The sequence below is a fragment of the Pyrus communis genome, chromosome 5 (genome assembly GCF_963583255.1).
Source record: "Pyrus communis chromosome 5, drPyrComm1.1, whole genome shotgun sequence".
Lineage (NCBI taxonomy): Eukaryota > Viridiplantae > Streptophyta > Magnoliopsida > Rosales > Rosaceae > Pyrus > Pyrus communis.
The window spans coordinates 29246357-29269393 of NC_084807.1; the positions used below are offsets into that span (position 1 = coordinate 29246357).

Here is a 23037-nt window from a genome sequence, read left to right on the forward strand (position 1 = left end):
AGAGTAACTTTCGTTTTAATTCCCGTTATGTCCTTTTAGACTCAATTCACTGTTACTTCTATAATGTATATCCGATTTTACCGTCGCCTATTTTGCTGTTATTTCAATTTTGCCAGTTTGCTTTGCTGTCAAACGGAGAGCAAAATGGGACGCTTGGGTTTTTGCTGCTTCTTCCCTTTCTCTCCTCGACTCATTGTTCATCCTTTCCACCGCTTCAATCTTGCTCTCATGGTTTTATTCCCTTTTAATTTTCTTCTCTAGCGGAATCGTTTTTTGTTTTTGGTGAGCTTGAGTAAGCATTCCACGCTTGCCTTCTTTTACGTCTAGGGAATTTGCATTTTCATTGTTTGACGTAGGAGACACCATTTTTTTCCTTTGACTTTGTTTCTTCTGAAACTTAATGGTTCTGATTTCAATCCTCTTGCAGAAGATTGAGAAACAAAAAGTTGGAGGACTGGATGATCAAGTATTAACCCATTTTAAAAGAAAATGTAAACCAAGAAAATCCCAAAGTGATATCCCATGATCTACAACTATTTTCTTATTGATCTAATCATTATTGGAAGCCTACTCGGAGTCTACATCTCTTGGAAGGTAATTCTTTAGTTATTAATTTTTGTGAATTAGTTGATATGGGCTGTGTTTATTTGTGGAGTTAGATACTTATTTATTGAAAATTTTTCGTTATCGTTGATTTTAGGAATTGATTGATAGGTTTGGTTTCTGGATTCTCTTTCCTTGTTGAATTTTTGATGTGGGTTTTGTTTATTGATTGCAGTGTTGTATTAACTTGCGTTTTGTTTATTGATTGCAGAGTTGTATTAATTTGCGTTTGATTAGAAGGGTTGCAGAGATTTGATTCAAATTGGTGGATTTGGGTAAGAAAGAAACCTAAATCTTTTCTTTCGGTTTTAAGAGCTGAATGGACATGCTTTGTTTGAAATAAACGTTTAGATTTACAAAATTTTCTTAACATGCATGCTTCAATGGTAGAATAGAATGGACAGAACATGTACAGTGGCTAGCTTTTAGATCTTCATTTTTGGTTAAATAGTTATTTTCTTATATATCTTAATGGTACAGGGTCAACTTTAATAATTGTTAATCCCATTGGCTATATTATCTGGTAGAAACACTATCAAATTGTGCATGCAAAGTCTGCTGCTGTAGGAGGTTGGAAAGGCATTCCTGAGCAAAATTGTTTGTATAATTGGGCATATACATGAACCTTTTTTTAATATAGCCTTTTATCAAATGAGCTTTCCAATTTATGATGGCTGCCTTTAGAGTTAGATTGGTTTAGTTAGCTATTCTCAGAGCTATGACAGCAATATGCATCAGTTGAGTGGAATTCTGCTCTTCTTGAACATTTCACGCTTTATGGTCTTTGTACTTTGGTTGATAACTCTTCACAACTTTTGTCATTCTCTTTAGTTTTCTTCAGAGATAGTGTCCGCGTTAGTGTAATTAGAGTTAATCATCTGATACCAACAAGCTAAAATTCTATGTTTGGATTGTGTAAGAGTCACTCAGTTCTGTGAATGCTGTATTTACTGGTTTTGTTCTGTGATGATTGGTTGATATCTCTGTTCGTTGCAGTGGCTCTGGTTTCTTTTGTAAATGAGTATATTGTATGTAAAAAAATTTCTAACGTTTTCAATGTAAATTTTAGTAATATTCTATGACACAATCTTTCATACAATTTTTAATCCCACAAATTCATAGTACTTGACATTGGCAGGTTCTTGAACTGTTTTCCCATTTCATTTAGTTATACTTCTGATCATCAATTTTGGAGTTGATTTTTTTTATTTAGATGGGTGATTGAAAAAGGAAGTTTTTATATTTAGAATGACCCACAATTTGCTATGAACTAAATGAGTTTTTCTTTATACAGGTCAACATGACTGTGAACATATTAGCAGACTTGTAGTCATTGCATGCATGGAATACAATGAGGTTTCCAATTGAGCATTGGTTTTAGTGACTTCTTAAATTTGGTCATGACTAACCCCTTTTTTTTAACTCTACTTAAATGGTTTTTGGGAACTATTGGTTGTTTTAATCTAAACTATTGGTAGTGATCTTTTATTTAATTTATCATATTATTGAAAGAATCGCTTAGTACAATCAGGTTTAAAAAATAACTTAATATCATTACTATTTGGATTGTGTAGTATTGAGTATTAGTTGTTGATTCGCTATGCATTGTGATCAAATCCTTGATCACGTTCTCCGTTTCAATTTGTTGAGAATATGGATCTTGATTGAATTGATTGTTTTAATCTAGACCATTTGATACAATTTTCAATCCCGCAGCAACGCGCGGGCATAAATCTCTGGTATATACTAAAAGAGTAACTTTCGTTTTAATTCCCGTTATGTCCTTTTAGACTCAATTCACTGTTACTTCTATAATGTATATCCGATTTTACCGTCGCCTATTTTGCTGTTATTTCAATTTTGCCAGTTTGCTTTGCTGTCAAACGGAGAGCAAAATGGGACGCTTGGGTTTTTGCTGCTTCTTCCCTTTCTCTCCTCGACTCATTGTTCATCCTTTCCACCGCTTCAATCTTGCTCTCATGGTTTTATTCCCTTTTAATTTTCTTCTCTAGCGGTTTCGTTGCTTCCTTTCCACCGCTTCAATCTTTCTCCAACTGGCTGCAGACTCCATCAAACCCTAGAACGAGAAATCTTAAATCCACAACCCAAAACTCAGTCATAGGTACCCAACGAAGGTAGATTAATTGAAGAAAGATTGCTCCATCAGAGCGGGCAAGATGGCTGGATGAGTATGATCCATTTAACTTGGTCAGAAGGCACTGCCGTGAGAAACACCTGTTTGTGGATGAGATAGTCTACCAAAAGAGTAAGGAGGGCAACCCAGAAGGATGAATTAGAGTTAAATTGTACTAAAGTAGGTTACCCTCTTCATCTCCTCAAATAAATTTGATTATCTATCAATTTCCTTGAAATTATTTTTGGTTTCAAATTTATATCGATTGCTAGGGTTTTGGAAGGGTGTATGGATTTGGTTAATTTTCATATTATTTTGGGAGTTTGCCCACTTGAGTGAGGTAGAGCTTTTGTAGACAGATTTTGGCTTCAGGCCAAAGTGTTGGCTAATCCGAATTGTTGAAGAGGATTTGGGGATTGATATCTGAAAGGGATAAATCTCTTCATTTTCCATCGCTCTCAACCTCAGACTGCAGAAGGAGCTCAAGTTCCTCCTCATCGACCCTCCACCTACCTCGATTGTTGCAAGCAAAGACTAACAAAAATCACAGACGCAGAAGACGAAGAGAGAGAGCGAAAGCATGTCTAAACGTCAGGACGACCTCGATCTCGTTCTTTCTTTTCAAGACAGGGTTTTGGAAACCCCTCTTGGTTCTCCTTTCCATTCGCCAGGTATATATAAACCTTCCTAATTATTTGGGTTCCTCATTTTCTCTATCAATCTTGAAAAATCGACATGGGTAACTCTCAAGTCGAAAAGTTGATGGGTATCTCCCAAATCGTTGAAATGTTTGTTTAATGGGTATCTCTCAATTTCAGACTCACTGGGATAGTTTAGTTCTTGAGTTCATGACTTTGTACATGATTTAGATATCTTCTAATTTCATTGGTTTTGAATTAAATATACTTTCTTAAGTATATTTAAGTTACATGTTGCTAACCCAGTTAATTTTTTATGCTCTATTTGCCTTCTCTATAACAGGTCTTGGAAATTGATAAAGAACAAATGGTTGATTTACTGAGAAAAATAATAAATGAACAAAAACTAAAGGTATGAACCTCAGAGTGTTGTTTTTGGTAATTAGTTCTTGAATAATCTGTAGTAACAATCTTAGTTGTTGAGTTGCATGTTTGGTATTCAATCCACCATTTAAATGGGAAAGAGGAAGTTCCCCATCACATGGTTAAAGCCGTAGAGGTAAATGATTCTTTTTTCGTGGATCAAGTTTTTGGTACTTTACCTTATGTCTAATGGCTTTTGTTGCTGTTTGTTTGTGTTAACTAATATTTTTGAATCTCTGGTAGTATTTTTATATTCTTTTGGAAAGAGAATGTTATTTCATCCTGTGTTTTTTTCTCAAATAAATCCATGCATTGTTAATTGTTAGCTTTTCTTTGCTCACTAAAATAAGCCACCTTAATTAATTAAGGTCTCTTGCTGCTGTTTTTGTGATAATATTACTTTCTATATTTCATCTTCTTTTTTTTCGTTACACTTTGACTTCATGTTACTTTTTACAATTGGTCCTTACTTGACTGAGCCATAGTAAATTGTCCATAATTCACCTATATACACTCGATTTTTATGATTACTCAAATGTAATTTGTGATTAATTTTATTGAATTGTTTTTATTTAATTTAATCTGTAATTTTTTTTAAAATATGCAGGGGGAGTTGAAAGTCAAGAGGAGGGGGTAAGCAAATATTAAGTTTTTGTATCTCAATATGATCGTTTGATTTCAAATGCTGATTGTCTTTCTCTTTTCCTCTTCCTTTTGTTTATAAAGAATCAAACTGTTTCAGTTGCTAACAGTGTGGATCAAGTTGTGGTAAAAAGGTCCTCCGCTTATATGATGATTTAATATATGAACAATTTAGATCTTCCGTTAATTGACATTTCAATTGAATTTTACTTTCATATAATTTGCTTCACATAATGTAAAAACTATTTTAATGGTTTCAATAGGATGATATAGAACAACTATTTTCATTTTCTTGACTTTTTTATTTTTGGCAACTCATGAAATACTTTTCTCGAGCCTTGGACCAATAAGAAAGTGAAACACAGAAGTTCTATATTACGTGTTAGTTTTAATCCAATAGTAAAAATCTTTTTTTTTTTTTTTTTTTTTTCCCGGAAATAAACTTTATTAAGATAAAGAGGACTGAACAATAACATGAAAAGCTGAGAATGAACAGTTGAATACCGAGTTGATTCCACTGCTACCACCCAACAAATCCAAGTGCTGAAATTTCAATTATTGTTCTTTGGGGAGGTAAAGCTGCTATCTTTCTATACAATATGTTGGATTTTTGTTTTGCGGTTTTTTTTTTCTTCTCTTTGTTGGAAATATTGGTATTTCTGTTAGCTTGAATTTTGTTCAAGTCGTAGTAATTTCCGTACAAGTTTATATTTTTGTGTGGAATTGATGCAACTTTTGGTGTTTGTGTGGTGTTATTTTGATTGGTTGTTGGCTGAAACTTGGTTCCTTTGATTTTGTTAGGGTGAAATTGTTTCCCTCTCTTTGCTTGATAAAATCATGTGTTTTGGATTATGGTGCTTAATTTGGTTCTTATCTATGACTGTTGGTGATATAACATTATAGGCTTTAGGTAGTAGGTTATGTATTCTTATAGATAACCGAGAGCATCCTAATAGCTGCATTCCTTGGTTTGTGATTTTGTTGCTCGATTACTGAGGTTTATTTTTCAGTGCTCTCTGCTTGGTTCTCACATTTGAGTCATCTCACCAAATCATTATATAGATTTCCGCTTGAAATTTTAGCTTTGGAATAGGTAGGTGGCGATCTCTGCTTGGCTTTGTCGATTGAGTCACATCACCTAATCATTGAAGACTTCTTTTCCTTTGATCGGAAAAATCATTGGAGAGTAGTATTTCCTATTGAAATTAACTTTGGAATGTAGTGCTGCTCTGCATTTGTAATGGGTGAAAACTGACGAGTGCCAAGTATGATTGTGTAAACTTGGATAAGTTTTAGAGTTGTCATACCATATATCGAATGAGCGGTATGTGCCATCGAATTTATTATGTTAAAAGCTTAAAATTTTCCATTCCAGCCTAATTGAATTTTCTTCTATTTCGAATTCGATATAAATGCATTAAGGCCACTCCAATTTCATGTGTTTCGTCTAAATTATGATTATTATTGTGACTTTCTACATGATTTAGTTATCTTCTAATTTCTTGCTTTTAAATTTAATATACTTTTAACTAAATTTAAGTTACGTGTTGGTAGCTCCATTGACATTTATACTCCATATGCCTTCTCCATAATAGGCCTTCGACATTGGTAAAGAACAAATGGTTGATTTGCTGAGGAAGTATGAATCACTAGAACTAAAGACATGAGCCTCAGAGCGTTGTAATATATTGTACAAACATGTATCTTTTGTTTTTTATTGATCATAAAGATGTAAATATGTTTTGATATAGAAGTAAATATGTTCCAATATATTTTATACGTTTAACATGGTTTTAGACCTGTGGCATCGCTCGGGCTAAGTTGCTTGTTTATAACATATAAGCAACATAAAATCCTTTTCTTACTACTTTTTGTGGAATACATGAAAGTCTACTTGTGGTCACTATATCAAAAACCAAAGAAATATGGATGAATATGGCAGCATACCATAGCCAAGTTTATATCAAATTCTTCTTAAGAAATTCAATGACATTGCCGTCGAAAGCGGAGCACATGACGCGGAAGCCTTGGAATCCAGATCCCTTAGCCAAGGCCTCAAACTCATCTTCCGTCCTCTCTTTTCCGCCGGGGTTGTTAGCTAACATGATCACGTCGACATGGTTGGCTAACTTGGTGGCAAGACTGCTGTTTGGAGATACCGGAATAATGATCTCAACAAGAATCACCTTCCCATTGTCGGGGAGCGCAGCGTAGCAGTTCTTCAAAAGTTTCAAGCAATGCTCGTCACTCCAATCGTGACATATATGCTATAAGATTGCATACATGATATGATATGATATTAGTTCCAAATATATTAAGCAACTAAGCTTAAAAAATTGATATTAGCATTACAAAATAGTCATTGACTCTCTTTTGGATAAATAATAACTCACTTTCATGACAATTGCATCTCCCTTTGGAACACTTACAAACATGTCTCCTCCAACATGCTCCACACCTATATCCAACATTCATAGACCTCATATTCATTAGGAAAAATGATAAATAGTACAACCATGATTTGTTTTTATATAAGCAAATATTAGAGGAAGAGAAATCGTACTTCAGAGAGATCAAGTGTAAAGGTGAATGCTTTTAAGTAACTGTTGACACTAGAAATTACAATGTCTATTTGGTGCGCATGCTGAATGATTATGAGTTAACTTAAGAATAATGAATGTGGGTGTGCCAATTCACAACCGAACTTGGCCAGGCAAGTATAATTGATGTGGTGGTAGTAGGGAATGCACTACTGAGTTCTACACCTGAGCGATTTGGGCAGAAGAAGGAACACATCTCGGCCTTGGGTTCTAGAACCTGAAGACAAGTTTACTAGATCACTACGAGGTTCAATAACTGGTTCGACTTTCACTATGCCGAACAAATGGTAATTAGGTAACACCTCATTTTAATGAGGAACTATTGAGATGACCTATTTAGGCGAAAGAATTGCAAACTCTTTATTCGCCAAGACTTGAATAAATAACCTACCAACGAACAACAATGTTGTTCACTTATCCAAACTGAACGTGCTCCTAAATTGTCTGGTTCTGCTGCTCCACTAGGTTAGGACAGTTGGTGTTCTTTTTAGGGGTGTGAGAAGGGTTTCGCGTAGAGCGAGGGTTTTCGTTTAAAGTGTTTAAGTTGTTTGTTGAGTTGAAGGGGCTTTTAATGTTGAAGAGCCTCTTCTATTTATACGCGAAGCTTTCAGGATAAACAAGTATGCCGAGGCAGAGTCCTAATGGGATTGTGTTTGCTCAATATTTGCTTGAATATTCCCTTTATGCCTTCTTAGCCAAAAGTTCGTCTCTATTTAGTCTCGGCCTCTCTCACTCTCATCAGAACTCTAAACCTAGTCCCATGGAGATTCATTCATCTTTATATGGTCGCGTAGGCATTCGGATCCTTGGAATAATTCATATTTATCCATAGTTTATACTGATCTTTGCAATTTCAGTTTGTACAGGACTCGACCAAGTCACCCCTATACTTAAACTTTTCATAGTCCTACCTCCAAGAGGACTCGGTCGAACTGATCCTACTCATGGCCTAAAATCCCACTAACTTGAAAGATTTTACTAGGTTGAGAACCATGGTCCTTGGGTCAACTCATCTCAGCTCAAGTTGTTATTCAGGCCCAAACAGTAACTAACAACGAACATAATCATAAACGAAGAACATACCAGGATATTGGGGAGCATCTTTGATGACATGAGGCAAGTCGAAGTTAATGCCCTTAATTGAGGGGTACTTAGAGACAATCATGTGAATAACACTGCCGATACCACCACCGACATCAACGACGGATGTGAGGCCCTCAAAGCCCTTGTAGGTCTCAAGAAGTTTCTTCATGGCAATGCTAGAGTGGTTAGCCATTGCCCTGTTAAAAACCTTGTTGAATCTAAGGTCAGTGCCATGGTACTCAAAAGTAGTCATTCCATAGGCCTTGTTGAATGCAATTCCTCCTTCAAGAACAGCATCTTTCAAGTGGTACCTGCACAAGCCCAAAACAAGCATACATGTCACGAATACTGATCTCTTAAGGTCCTTATTTTGAGGACCTGTGCGGTTTTGTTTTCATATAAACTTTCAAATTAATCTTATGGGTAGGTTAAACTATCAACTTAAATAATTCCTATTACACCGAAACAAAATAATTCTGCAAACTGATTAAATTAAAAAAAATTTCTCGCGTGAAACCTTCCATTTTCTTTTCCAACCATCTCTCTCCCCCACATCCCCTTCATTTCTCTCATCTCTCTCTCGATCGTTCACTCCCCTTCTCTCCTCATGAGTTTTTATTTTTTATTTATTTTTCTTTTCACATATGAAAAAGGAGAATGACTTGTTTCAAAATTTTCACCACTGTCGAAAAATATAAAAAAAGGGTTCACACGTTCAAGAAGAAGGGAAACCCAATTTTGAGGTTTTGTAACTAACTGAGTTTGGATATTATTGATAAAAGGTAGAATTGAATTGATGTAAACAATCATTAGGGTTTATACAATTGGATTGACTTTTAGATATTTGATGAAAGATTAGAGGAAATTGGATGTGAAAAGTTATTATGTTTTATGTAATTGGATTTGCTTTATTTAGAGACTAGGTTTTGCAGATGAAGGGGATTCAACGTGACATGAAATTTATTTTATTTTTGTTTTATCAATTAGTATTTTGTTTTCATGTAACATAAAGTATTTTGTTTTATCCACTCCCCTGGACAATGTGGGATGTTACAATCGACCCCCTTAAGAGCTCCGCATTGCGCACATGGCTACGTCACCATCACATAACGGCTAGTATACCTCGATTTAGGTCGGGGTGTGTCAATGTCCGTCCCTAACCACTAAATCGGCCAAAAGAAATATGAACAAAGAAGAACACGATAGGGTGTTTGGAAAAAAAAAAAAAAAAAAAACAAAAGAAGAACACAATAGGAAAAATAGAAACCAATCACATATTCAAGCCACAATTCGCAGTTAGTAACATTTTTATGATTTTATTCTAATCAACCTATTTAAAACCCATTAATTAATGCTTGTTAACGATCAAATTAAGATGATAAACTAAGAAGAATAATGGTAATTACCAGCTCTCAACAAAGACCTTGTCCTGAGTCAGGAGTAAGAGAGGAGCAATGGACACACCATCCTCATTCTTTGTCAATAACTTGCAGACGGGGCCGAGGCCGTACAGCCGCTCTACTTTGCCATCGGGAAGCTTGCGGAGGGAGTAAGTGAGGATGGAGTAGCTGGCCAGGAGGCGCAGCATGCGGTCCAGGATGACGGGGGCGTCAGGGTTCTTGGTCGGCAGCTGCGAAGCTAAGTCCGCCGGAGAAACGAAAGCGCCAGGCCCGGCTTTCGCCATGATCTCGAGGAGGTCGAGCTCGAGGGCTGCCTTGAGCACCATGGGGGGAACGGAGGCGCTGGCTAGCTGCATGGCGAAGAGGTTGGTTTCTTCGTCGGAGACTTGGGTTGGAGTCATCTGAGTCTCTCCGGTCGAACCCATTTGTTGGATTTGGTGTTGGTGGGGAGAGAGAGAGAGAGAGAGAGAGAGAGAGAGAGAGAGAGAGAGAGAGAGAGAGAGAGAGAGAGAGAGAGAGGATGGGAGAAGGACTGAGAATGGAAGAGATGGATATACTAATGGGTGTACTAACTGGCAATATATAGCCATATAGGGATTTGTTTGCTTACCCACCACCATTGTGGTGGTCCCAATGTTTTGTAACGTTGTGATGAAAATTAATTTTAAATTGTCGAGAGTTCACAAGAGTCTTAGAGCTGGTTTGGTATTGATATGCTTTACAAAAAAGTTGATTCTGCTGTACTGTGAGAATAAACAGCTGTGAAATAAAACAGCAGAGTGTTTGGTAAACTTTTTTTGTAAAAATGCTTTTGGAAAGAAAAAAAAAGGTAGTATGATAGTGTTTGATAAACTTTTATATAAAATAACTGTAATTGTGTGAAATGATAAAAAATGGTATAATACTATATTATTATTATGATATTTTATTTAATATTACTATTTTTATGTGAGGATTTTGTGTGCCATGGGGCCCACACCCCATTTCCCTTATCCCTGTGTCTCCCTTTCCCTCCCCCAATTCTATTTTCCTCTCCTTGCACCGAGTTTGATACTCAAAGCATCCCCAAAGGAGATGTCAAATTATCCAAATTAGCAATAATGGTAACAAAAGAAAATATTAATGTTTTTCAACCGAGGAGCCAAATCTGATGTGGCATGACGTGGATTGACATCTCTCCCTCTTGCTGCCAAATTTGACAGCACCTTCAATTTTTTTTTAATTAATTGTTAAATGTTATTTATTAATTTTTTATTGGTTTAAAGCATTATCCTTTTGTTTCTTTTCATTCCCAATGCAATGAAAATACATATGAATTATTATTTTATGTTTAAAATTTGACATATCAGTTGGACAGTAAAAGTTTAAAAGATGCCAAAGTGCCATATGTAACATCCCACATCACCAAGAGGAGTGATCCTTATATGTATATTCCCATCCCTACCTAGCACGAGGCCTTTTGGGAGCTCACTGGCTTCGGGTTTCGTAGGAACTCCGAAGTTAAGCGAGAAGGGGGCTAGAGCAATCCCATGATGGGTGACCCATTAGGAAGTTGCTCGTGAGTTCCCAAAAACAAAACCATGAGGGAATGGTAAGCCCAAAGCGGACAATATCGTGCTACGGTGGTGAAGCGGGCTCGGGAAGTGATCCGTCCCGGGCTGGGATGTGACAATTGGTATCAGAGCCTAACCCTGACCACGTGTGTGCCGACGAGGACGTCGGGCCCCTAAGGGGGTGAATTGTTACATCCCACATCACCTAGGGGAGTGATCCTTATATGTATATTCCCATCCCTACCTAGCACGAGGCCTTTTGGGAGCTCACTGGCTTCGGGTTCCGTAGGAACTCCGAAGTTAAGCGAGAAGGGGGCTAGAGCAATCCCATGATGGGTGACGCACTGGGAAGTTGCTCGTGAGTTCCCAAAAACAAAACCGTGAGGGAATGGTAAGCCCAAAGCAGACAATATCGTGCTACGGTGGTGGAGCGGGCTCGGGAAGTGATCCGCCCCGGGCCGGGATGTGACACCATATAAGCCTTCAAATTTTAATTTTAGGTTTAAAATTTGACATCTCCTTTGGAGATGGTCTTATCTTCCCCATTCCCAAATTTCCTTTTTCAATCTTGCCCATCTCTTTTCTCCGTCTGTTTCTCATCTCTCTCTCCAACCACCCATCTGCTTCTCATCTCTCTCTCTAACCACACAGTCACCATAGCAGTGGATCCACCACCACACAGCTTCAATTCCAAATGCCAAAGTGTCGTTTAAGGGTCAGTTGTAGCACCGAATGGGTTTTAGTTCCGGTGTTTGCCAACAACAACCCATTTTTCAACAACTCTGGCTTCAAACCCATCCTGGCACAAAATCATCTCGAACCATGTAACTTGAAGCCAGTTATCGCTGATGGACGATCTGCAAGCGAGGAAAACCCAAATGCCCACACCACACCATAGAAGGTAAGAATCAGGACAAAATCAGTCCTTTTCCTTCTGCCCATTTCCCCCATCTCTCAGATTTCCTACTCCCCAAACACCAAAACAAACCCACCTCTTGGATCTCATCATCCCTCCCTTCTCTACATATCCGGTGAAATAAGAATATCAACTATGAAGATTTGATCTTCAACCCAACAAGAAGGAGAAATGGAGGAGGTTATTTTTGAGATTGTGAAAATTTCATTAAATTCTACTGTTCACCCGCCTCTTGAAAAAAAAAAGTTGGTTTTGAAAAGCAGCATTTTGACACTTTTCAACTTAAAATGACAGTGACTTTGAAAATAAGCAGAGTTACCAAACACAAATTTTACCCTAGCTTTTTTTCATCCCAGCTTTTTTTTTTAATCACCTCAATGTCAAACCAGGCCTTAATAGAGGGTGTACTTAAAAAAATTATTTATTGAATTATTTATCCTTTATGAATGTTTATTTCCTAAATAGGATTCTTTGAACGGCAAGTATTTTATTTTTTTGAATATTTTTGTAATCATTGACAATTATAACTATGTGGATGCGTGCTTCCTCAAGATGAGACAAACAAAAATTATAACTTGTTACAATATGAAGTTTACTCCATTACATACCTGAAATATTATTTATTAACTTATTTATCCTTAATGAATACCGCTATTCTGAGGTTCGAATCTTTCAGTTCAAGAACATAACTGACCCACGATCATTTTATTATGTAATTCCTAAATAGAATTTTTTGGGCCCCAATTATTTTATATTTTTGCATATTTTTGTATTCATTGACAATTATTTACAACTATATGGAGACGTCTTTCCTTAAGATGGGACCAAGAAAAATTATAACTTAATACAATATAGAGAACTGGTTATACATGGGACATGAATTTTTTATGACTTTAAAGAGATTATTCACCATTATAGAGTATTGCTTTCAAGAAAATTACTGTATATATCATGAAAGAGAACGATACTATAACCTTACATATCCATTCCCCATAAACCTGTTAAGGGTATGGACATCTTTGTATTTTGTTTTGTTAGAAGCTTCGGCCACCAAATTACAAACGATAATGGTGGATGAAGGATTCCAGCACATAGTTGTCTGGGAGAATAAATGTTGCACGTTACTCAAAATAGTTAAATTTAAAACCCTTTGATGCAATCTCCATCTTTCATGTCAAGAGAACAAATACATATTATAGTAGTGATAATAATGTATTTAGTGGAACATTCAACATCTATCTATTATATATATATATATATATATAGCGAATCGGGCAATGAATACTCTCGATTTGGTGTCTCGGCTTCGACAAAAATATAGGGACAAAATTGCCTCTCAACTAAAAAAATCCACAATCAGCCCAATATAATATATCAATAATGCATGAGTAATTTGGTCATCATAAAATAAAATATAAATATAAATATAAATGGGAAGAGAGAAAAGAATAAAAATTGGAAGGATGAGTGAAAGTTGATGATGTTCACGTGAAGGGGAAAGAAAAATATAATAAAAAATAAAAAAAATCATGAATGTTGTGTTCAAAACATCTTAAGAGGCGCGTAGTGCCGGTGATAAATTAGTATAGTTTTATTTATTTATTTAAATAGGCAATAGTGGAGCCATGAATTATTTAATGGGTGGGCTAAACTAAAATTATTACTACGAGATCAAATGGTTAAATTTTTTTGTAACTTATATAAAGTTACACAATAGCAAGCCTGAAAGCTATAATTTAAAGTAAGAAATTTAACTATGAATAAAGCAAGTTTCAACTAAATTTAACAAAGAAAACATTTGACGTTGCAACTTATAGTAGAAAGAAACATACATCATCAATCTTGTCATAACAACTTAACAAATAAAAGAAAAAGTACCTATTCAAGTTGTGCCATTCGATCCTTAATGGAATTGAAATCCTTTGTTATTTCTTCTGAATCAAGCTTTTTGGCAAGCTCTTTTTCAATGTACACAATCATTGAATCTGCTAGAAATTCACTCTCCATCTCCATCTATCAGAAAAAAAAAATATTAAACTTGAAATTGAATTTTTAAAGTACGAACTCTTAAAATTAAAGCAATAAACAAATAAAATCATTAAGACATAAGAATAAAGTGATAAAAAACTTAACTATTGATAAGAAAAATCAATAAACTTTCTGACTTGTACGTTTGGTTTCTGTGAACTACAGACAAGACGGGACGAAGGCTGTGAACTGCAGACAAGACGAGATGAAGGCTTTCTGAAAAGTGAAAAAAGGTCACTGTTGTACCCCAAAAGTTGAAAAAAAAAAAAAAACTACTCCTAGGAAACCTACAATCATAAAATATTAAATCCACTATTTAAAAGCGGATGACTACTCCCAAGAAACCTAAACTAATCACTATAGATTACTCCCTAAAAACTAATCAAATAAAAAGATTTATTGGGACGTGTGTGTCAATGTGTACGATTGGAAATATAATAACAATAAATTTTGATATTGATTAAAGTAAATAATTTATTTAATATTTATTAACTCTTACTTTTTCTAAAAGTAATCCTATTTTTCAGAACTTTTACTTATTGGTTGTGCTATAACAATTAAAAATAATAAAATAGTCTAAATTATCAGTATCTTTAACCTTAAACAACTAAAACTCTCCTTATGCTAGAGCCCACCCTAGCCTTGTTATTGCCTCCACCATTGTAAATAAGCTAGTAATAATGTGATTCAATCAAATGTTCATGAAATATTATTTTCTCTATTTTTAAATACATTCACATCTTAAGAGGAGTGTAATGTCGGTTATAAAAATGTCTTTCTCACGTGGATAATAATGTGATTAAATTAGTTGTCAAATGATTTTTTTTTTTATTTTTAACAAACGATATTATATATACTAAAGGGAAGGGGAGCGGGCTTAGCCTCACAATAGGCTAGTAATAGTGTGATTCGATCAGTTGTTTATTAATATTAAATTAGTTGTCAAATGATTGTTTATTTATTTTTTTATTTTTTTTTTAACAAACAATATTATTACACTAATGGGGAGGGGGTGTGTTGAGCCTCACAATGGGCTAGTAATAGTGTGATTCAATCAGTTGTTTATTAAATATTATTTTCTCTATTCTTAATGTAAATTCTATAGAGACCGATTTTATTACGTGGATTCAGCTGCTTTAATTGGTTTATGAAGGGTTTCTTCTAGCGTGATGTAAGACTATTCATTTACTTCAAATATTTGACTTTCCTTTTGTCAATTTATGTATATAAATACATTTAAAACGTGTAAGTCACGCGTAGCATGCCGTGATTCAAAAAATACCTTCTGCACTAGCGTGAGGGCCTGCATGAAGGCTAGTCATATCTTAATACATCCTACTTTAGTCAATTGTATTGTGGAAGGCGCAAACTAATCAATGAAAATCTAAATTGGTGAGCAAATATTTTAATTAAAAACGTTGCACAACTAATCTCTCTTAAATTTTTAATACTTTTGCATGGTTGGTGAAGAGGTTTTGTTAATGGTTGGTGAAGAAGTTTTTTAAAGAGGGGTGACCTTTGTACGTCTTTTGGTTCTAGAAAGATTGCTTTTCTTCGGAAATGGATCATTTCAGGATTGCTTCTACCTAATCCACAAAGTCTGGGGATTCAAACTATTGAAATTTAATTCAACAGCTAAAGTTATTATAATTTTAAAAGTGGGTTCATATTTGTACTTGTTGGATCAAATTTCAATGGTTCGAATTCCCGAACTTAGTGGATTAGGAGAAAGGGATCCGGATATGAACATTTCCCTTTTCTTCCAAACAAAAAGAGAGCGGTCCAACTAAGAGGTGGAATTGCAATTTGTTTTTGTCACCAAGAGCTGCATCCGATATGTTGTCAACATGTTCAAAATATTAGAAGAGACGTGACCATGATTCCTTGTTGTTTGTCAAACCCTAGCCAACTAAATAATACCATTTATCGACTTACCTCAGGGAGTTTGCGAGTCCGGATCCTCTTTGTGAGGATTCCAGGAATCTGTAAATTGTGTCCATTCAGGTGAACGTCTGGATAGGCTAAACGAGCGCATTGACAAGTCTAAATGCAATTTCTTAATTTTCAAACTCTTTGAAATTAATTGAGGATGATGACTAACTGCTTAGCGCCAAGCTACATCTGAGGTAATAAGAATTTTTAGAACATTCAAAAAATATTGCAAGAAAGAAACTTTTTCACAGTGAAACACTGGTGTGGTTAGTGAAGTGGTACCAGCTTTCCACTCCTTTTGGTTATGTGGCAATCCTAAAATAGGTGAGCAGTCATCACCAATCCATTGTTACGTATCTTGTTCGATTACGACGCATAGGTCGTCTATTTGTTATCGTCTAAAAAAGTTAGGCATCGTCCTCTCGAGTCTTCTGCCTTCCGTTAAAACTGAACTAAAGTATTTTAGCTCAATCACCTTAAAATGACGATAACATTCACCACTTTGTTACCATTAAATTTCTAAATCTGTTTAATTATAAATATAAATCTCAAAATTTAAACACAAACACACCCACTCAAATTAAACAGTTTCACCGAAGAATCATTCAGAACTCTAAAACTCGGACAAGAATGATCAATTTCCAATCATGTCCGTCCCCAACGACCAAATTGGCCAAAAGTAATGTGAACAAAAAAGACCATGTTAGTAAGGATAATGCTAGGTAAATTAATTTTTGGGTAATACTAGGGAGACTAAATATTCAAATTAAATTTGGTAAATTAAATGACATAGAAGTTGATGATTTGATTCTCATTTAAGTGTTAGTTAACGTGCGGGTAATACTAGGGAGACTAAATTTGTAAAGAAAATTTACAAACTAAATGATGTATCATCAATATGAATGTGCACATTTACCAATGCTTGAGTAATTTAGTTTACAAAATTTTGTTTACAAATTTAGTCTCCCTAGTATTACCCTTAACATGTTTATTTTTTATTAGTAACACCTCATTTAATTTACAAATTTAATCTATCTAGTATTACTGTTAATTTTTAGACTAATTTTTTAAAGAAATATGAACAAATTTAATGATAGATTACAAATCCAAACTTTCTTATCAAAAAGTACAATTTTGCTTTGAGAGATATTTGTTGATTTTTCTTTCGAATTTGTATGGAGCTGTCAATTTCTTTATAAACTAAATTTAGCCAAATACTCCCCCTAAACTTTTATAATTGACCAATTTTTCCTCTGGACTTTAATTTTATAATTGCAAAAAGATATTTTTATCCCTAATATAGACAACATAATTGTTTTCTTCTTCTTCTTCTTCTTCTTCTTCTCTTCTACTAGTTCACTCCGCACACTTTTTGTTTGAATTTTAAAATTTAGGGAAAAGAATTTCAATTATAAAAGTTCAGGGGGTAATTGGCTAAAGTTAAAACTTAGGGAGTAAATTGACCAATTCTAAAAATTTAAGGAAGTAATCAGCAATAAAAAATTGACAACTTTTTACAAGTTTAGGAAGAAGATCAACCAACACCTCTTTCTTCAATACATGTCATACTCAATGGGTTATAAGTAACGCGAAAGCATTTCACATCATTGGACTATGATATATTGTTCGGTTGGATTTGGAGTGATAGGTTGGATCTGTAGACATCACTTCGAGCATAAGGATTACCTAGTAAAGTAAGAAGAAATACAAGAAGAAGTAAAACTCTTCACTCCAACATGACAAGGGAGAATCGGAAAAAAATAGTGAATTGCTCCTCTGAAGTCCTTGTAGCTGGTGATAGAGCATAATTTACAATAAGGTCTTCCTTCTTTATTTATTTCTCTTAATTTCTGGTGTTTGAAAAGATTTTAAGTTCAAGCTTTTTGTCCATAGTTATTGACCCGGCAAAACAAGTTATGTAATTCAAGCAATTGTGAAATGAAACAAAGAGGCTGGAATGGCATTGGACAAATACACGTGATATTTATAAAAAAGTAATTTGCGTAGAACGCGTTTATCGTTATTATCATATTTCAATTCAATAATGCAAAACATCTTAAAAATTTTACACATAACATTATATAACAAAAATAAAATGTCATGATAAATACGTTTATGTAAGTTCTTATCAAGCATCATATATTTTCGTAAAGCTCAAAAAGGTGGATAGTATATAAAGAACCATATATTTTCGTCAAGCTCAATAAGGTAGATAGCATATTTATATATACTAAAACCCAAATTTGGGTAGCACTGTTCTAGGACAGTGTGCGGACCAAAATGCCCCTCAAGTTAGTCTTCACACATCATTTTTTGTCTTTTTGTACAGCAAAATCCCGAATTTGCCCTTTCCATTCACCCGTTCCTCCATCCAAACTCAGGTGGCACTGTTCTAGGGCAGTGTGCAGACCAAAATGCCCCTCAAGTTAGTCTCCAGCCATTACTTTTTGTCTTTTTTGTAGAGTAAAATCCTGAACTTGCCCTTTGCATTCACTCGTTCCTCCATTTGTGGAGTCTTTCTTTTAGTCTTTTCTTAATTCTTTAAACCCATGTATATATAGCTGGTGGGTAGACAAAAAAATGTGATTAAAGTCAGGCCACGTGGTTTGTGGCACAACAAACAATAAAAATTTATAGCTTCTTAATTTTTCAAACCCATGTATAGCTGGTGGGAAGACAAAAAAAAAAAAAAAAAAAGAAAAAAAGAAAAAAGAAAAAAAGAAATATGTGATACATAGTGAATTTAACGGAAGGAGGCTAGAAAAGTTGGAGAAATTTTTAGTTGTGACGGGAACACAGATAGTACACCAAGTGTTTTTATGCAAGTTGTGGAAAATTTTAATTTCTAAGTTATTAACATTTTAACACACATAACCCACCATTTCTGTAAGGACACGTTGTGTACCATTTCACGTGATGGTCACACTTAAAAATCTCTCGGAAAGTTGGAGGAACCGGGGCCTCTCTTACCATTGTTGGTCATCGTGAGGTTTTCTTTTCACTCTATACCTACCTTGCTTTTTGTTCCGTTTCCCATACCCATTTATGCTTTTCTATTGTTCCATTTCCAACCTCTTCTTAGCTTTTTCTTTTTGCTCGCTTCTCTCTCTCCATTAGGGATGGGAGTGTTAGACAAAGTCAAAATGTAGTTTCATACACCGTGCTTTGAGGAGTTTAGTTCTGTTTGGAGTTTTATCTGATTAGGCTTCCTTGTTTATAGGATCTAATTTTCAAATATGTGTAAACTGTTGCTTTTCTGATTTGTATTATTTGAATTTTGAATCTCATTGTAAATAGGGTTTTCAAACCCTCTGATGTAATCATTAAGCAAGTATGAATACAAGCATCCTATACTTAAATGGGTATGCAATCATCTTGAAAAACCTGAGTTCTTAAGTTTTTACATGGTTTTTAGAGCTCTTTTTGTCTAACGACAAGATCCTTGCCTGTTATCTTTTCCATCAACGTTTCCATGGTTGAAAATAATGTCCCATCTGTTAACCCCAACCCCCAAAACAACACATTCCAGCCTTTCTCCACTGTCGTGAACATTAAACTCGATAAAACTAACTGCCCACTGTGGTTGGTTAAAACGCTTCCTATTCTGAAAAGTCCTCTGATGGGTTATGTCGATGGCACACTGCTGTGTCCCCCAAAGCATGTTGCTGGCTCCACCAATGTGAATCCTGCGTACCCAACCTGGGTTTAACAGGATCAAACGATCTTCAATTGGATTAATGGATCTTTGACTGTGTCTGTTTTGTCTGTGGTGGCAAGCAAACGATCTGCACGAGCTACATGGGAAGTTCTTAAGCAAAGGTATGCATCCGCCTCCCAAAATCGAACTTTGTTCTTGAGAAATGAGTTACTCCAAACCAAAAAGGGTGATTTATCTGTGGCAAATTACCTAGATCGCATGAATGTGATGGCTGACAACCTTGCTCTTGCTGGGTAACCTGTGAGTGATGAAGAACTTATTCAGATTGTGTTGAATAATCTTGGACCAGCGTTCGAGATGATAGTGATAGCTGCACAAGCTCGTGATACTCCTATCACATATCCAATTCTTGAATCATTACTGTTGACTATAGAAAGAAGGATGGCTGTTCAAAATGTTCCTGTGGTGGAAGAACCACTGTCAATGATTTTGTGGCTTCCAGAGGCCATGGTGGTGGTCGTTCTTGTGGTAGAGGGCGAGGCAATCCTTCACAACATGGTGTGGCTCAGAGAGGTTACAACCCTCGTAATAACAACAATCAACAGAACAACCCAGGTAATGCCGAAATGTTGGCTTCTTGTGGTGATAGAATTGTTTGTCAAATTTGTGGCAAACCAGGTCATCCTGCCCTTGATTGCTACTAGTGTATAAACACTGCATTTGAAGGAAGAATTTTGGCCAAGCGCCTCTCCGCGATGGCTTCCTTTCTTATTACTCTCAACAAGCAGCAAAATGGTTCTTGGCTCCTGGACACAGGTGCCAATGCACACATAACTCCGAACATTCAAAATTTGGCCAACCCTAAGAAGTACATTGGTAACGATGGTGTGGGAGGTGTAGGTAATAATTCCGGTATCTCTATTGCACATTATGACTCTAATCAACTTAAAACTAATACTTGCTCCTTTGCTTTACGTGATATACTTCATTGCCTTTCTTCATCCAAAAATATCATATCTGCCCATAGGTTTACCATTGACAATGATTGCTCCTTAATCATTTTCCACATTTTTTTCTTGTTAAGGACCTCAAGACACGAAAGACGCTTTTCTGAGGGAGATGTGAGAATGGGTTGTACCCATTTCCAAGTGGCAGTGGACAACTCAAGTATTCTGTTTCTGCATTTGTTGGAGTTAGAGTCTCGGTTCAAAAGTGGTGATAGGATTAAAAGCACACCACATAGTAGCACACAAATGTCCTATTGATTTTCCTTATTAACACTAAGATTTGCCAATTGTAGCATATGAAAATAAGGGTCTTTCCCACAAAAGATTGTTTTATCTAACTACTTAAAATGTCACAAAAACTATGTTGCTGTCCCTACTGACCAGCCACCGAAAAATAATTATTAGACCGACTTACACTTATCCAAAGTCTACGAAATTTTATATGAAGAAACTAGACACACAGAGCTAGACTCACACAAATTTTTGGGATTTTTGGAGTTGATTTTCTATTTAAATTAAATCAAACAAAAACAGGACAAAAACAGATTTTAAGTAGTTTGCAAATTAAGAAAAACGAGTTAGGGGAATTGCTATCCACCACCAAATAATCATGCAAACATGTTATGTTTCATTCAAATTCCTTCATTTTCGGATGAAGATGCTCAAGTTGACTCAATGTTAGAACTCAACCTATTACTCTTTCTTATGTAGTATGTTAAGAGAATGACGTTTTCAACTTAACTTAGTCCCTAACATGCAATCTAGAATGGTGTGTTCATAGATTTAACAAGTAGAAATCATTAAGAACGAAAAGAGTTTGAGTCATCACAAGGCATCGTGAGTACTAGCGTTGTCTTACTTATCCTAGAAATTGATTCACATGTTAATTGCAATTAACAAGTACTACTCTAGAACATACGTAGGTCCTCATTCGACAAGGGCAGGCACATGCATATTCATAGAATTAGAATCCTAGATATGCTTACTAAGTATGCATCTGTAGAAAACACATAAAGAATTCATCAATGAGACAAGTAGTGAACCAATTTTCATCCATTCATAAAAGTAATTCAAACGAAATATCATAACAAACTTGCAATCATATTCGGGGCTTCAAATAGCCCCTAACTACTAAAAATTTAGTTACACAATCCTTAGGTTAAAACACAAGATAGACATGAGTTTGAGAAAATAGAACCGAAAGAAATCGCCTGAGGCTTCCCCTTTTCTTCCTTCCCCAACACTACTTTTAAACCAATTCTTGCTGCATCATTTTCTTCTCCTTAACTCACCCACTAATAGCCATTTAGTGATGACAATAAGTGAGATGAAATGGTAAAACAATTGTAACTCCTTGGGTAGCCTTTATGCCAATTACTCCCTCTTAATTCTCATCTTTAATTCCATTTCTTCTGATATTTGAATAGGTGTCAGCTGGTTTGTTCTTGATTGCATCAGTTTTGGCTGCTAGTTTTATTGGATTTATTGCTTTCAATGCTTTCTTGTAAGTTACAAACTGCTCAACCTCTTGGGAACCTTTCAATGTTAAAACGGCCATAACTTCTTCTAGAAAAATGATATTAACAATCCGCGAAATGCTCGAGAAAATAGACATCCGTAGCTTTCAAGCATATAAGGCTCATTCTCTAATTCATTCTGAGCTGTCCGCAACTTGCTTCCAAAGTCAGCTGACCTGCACAAGCAGTTTTGACGAATTTGTTACTTAAAATTCCACTTGTGCTATTTTTCTTTTCTTTACTTGACAAATCCTACAAAACACAAAAATAAAGTAAATAACTCAAAAATATAAGGAACTAACTAAGAAAAGACAAGTGAATTTGATGTAAAATTTATATAAATAAGAGCTTGTCAAGTGGCATGCTTATCTTGGCCACCCTGATAAACCCATAGTAAAATTTTTAGTTTCCAATAAATCGGTACCTGTTCATGGTACCTCTGATGTAAGTTTCTGTGAGTCTTGTCCTCTAGGTATAAGTACTAGACTACCTTTCACTGTGTCTGATTCCATGTCTCAATTTCCTTTGCAACTTTTGCACTATGATGTGTGGTGTTCTCCGATTAATTCTAATGAAGATTTTCGTTATTATTTGTTGTTTGTGGATGACTTTTCGCGATATTCCTGGATTTTTCCCATGAAACACAAATATGAAGTTTTTCAAATATTTGCACATTTTAAAGCAAAAGTTGAGAACATGCTTAATTGCACAATTAAAACACTTCAATATGATAAAGGTGGAGAATATAAAAGTCATGATTTCCAACATTTTCTTGCAGTTTATGGTATTTCACAACGATTTTCATGCCCTGAACAAAATGGTTTGGCCGAACGCAAACACTGACACATTGTTGAAACGGCAGTTGTTATGCTTTCTCAGTCGTCCATGCCCAATAAATTCTGG

The 23037-nt window shown here is 35.3% G+C and overlaps 1 protein-coding gene and 2 long non-coding RNA genes across 4 annotated transcripts; 2 read left to right on the top strand and 1 right to left on the bottom strand.

The window, feature by feature from the left end:
* Positions 1–343: 343 nt before the first annotated feature.
* On the top strand, positions 344–4432 carry LOC137734685 (uncharacterized). 2 transcript variants are annotated; one of them, XR_011068580.1, is made up of 5 exons: positions 345–594; positions 815–3408; positions 3719–3787; positions 3900–3934; positions 4406–4432. It is a non-coding gene; the product is annotated as an uncharacterized lncRNA (long non-coding RNA). The 2 variants fall into 2 exon arrangements; XR_011068579.1 differs by having other exon boundaries at positions 344–594; positions 3719–3934.
* A 443-nt stretch (positions 4433–4875) lies between these two features.
* Positions 4876–6217, top strand: LOC137734686 (uncharacterized). The gene is made up of 2 exons (XR_011068581.1): positions 4876–5013; positions 6036–6217. It is a non-coding gene; the product is annotated as an uncharacterized lncRNA (long non-coding RNA).
* A 176-nt stretch (positions 6218–6393) lies between these two features.
* LOC137734684 (caffeic acid 3-O-methyltransferase-like) lies at positions 6394–9992 on the bottom strand. The gene is made up of 4 exons (XM_068473947.1): positions 9530–9992; positions 8124–8434; positions 6834–6898; positions 6394–6707 (listed from the first exon to the last, which is right to left on the bottom strand). The coding sequence occupies exons 1-4, from the start codon at positions 9946–9948 to the stop codon at positions 6399–6401; spliced, it is 1104 nt and encodes a 367-aa protein (XP_068330048.1). The 5' UTR covers positions 9949–9992; the 3' UTR covers positions 6394–6398.
* Positions 9993–23037: the final 13045 nt, after the last annotated feature.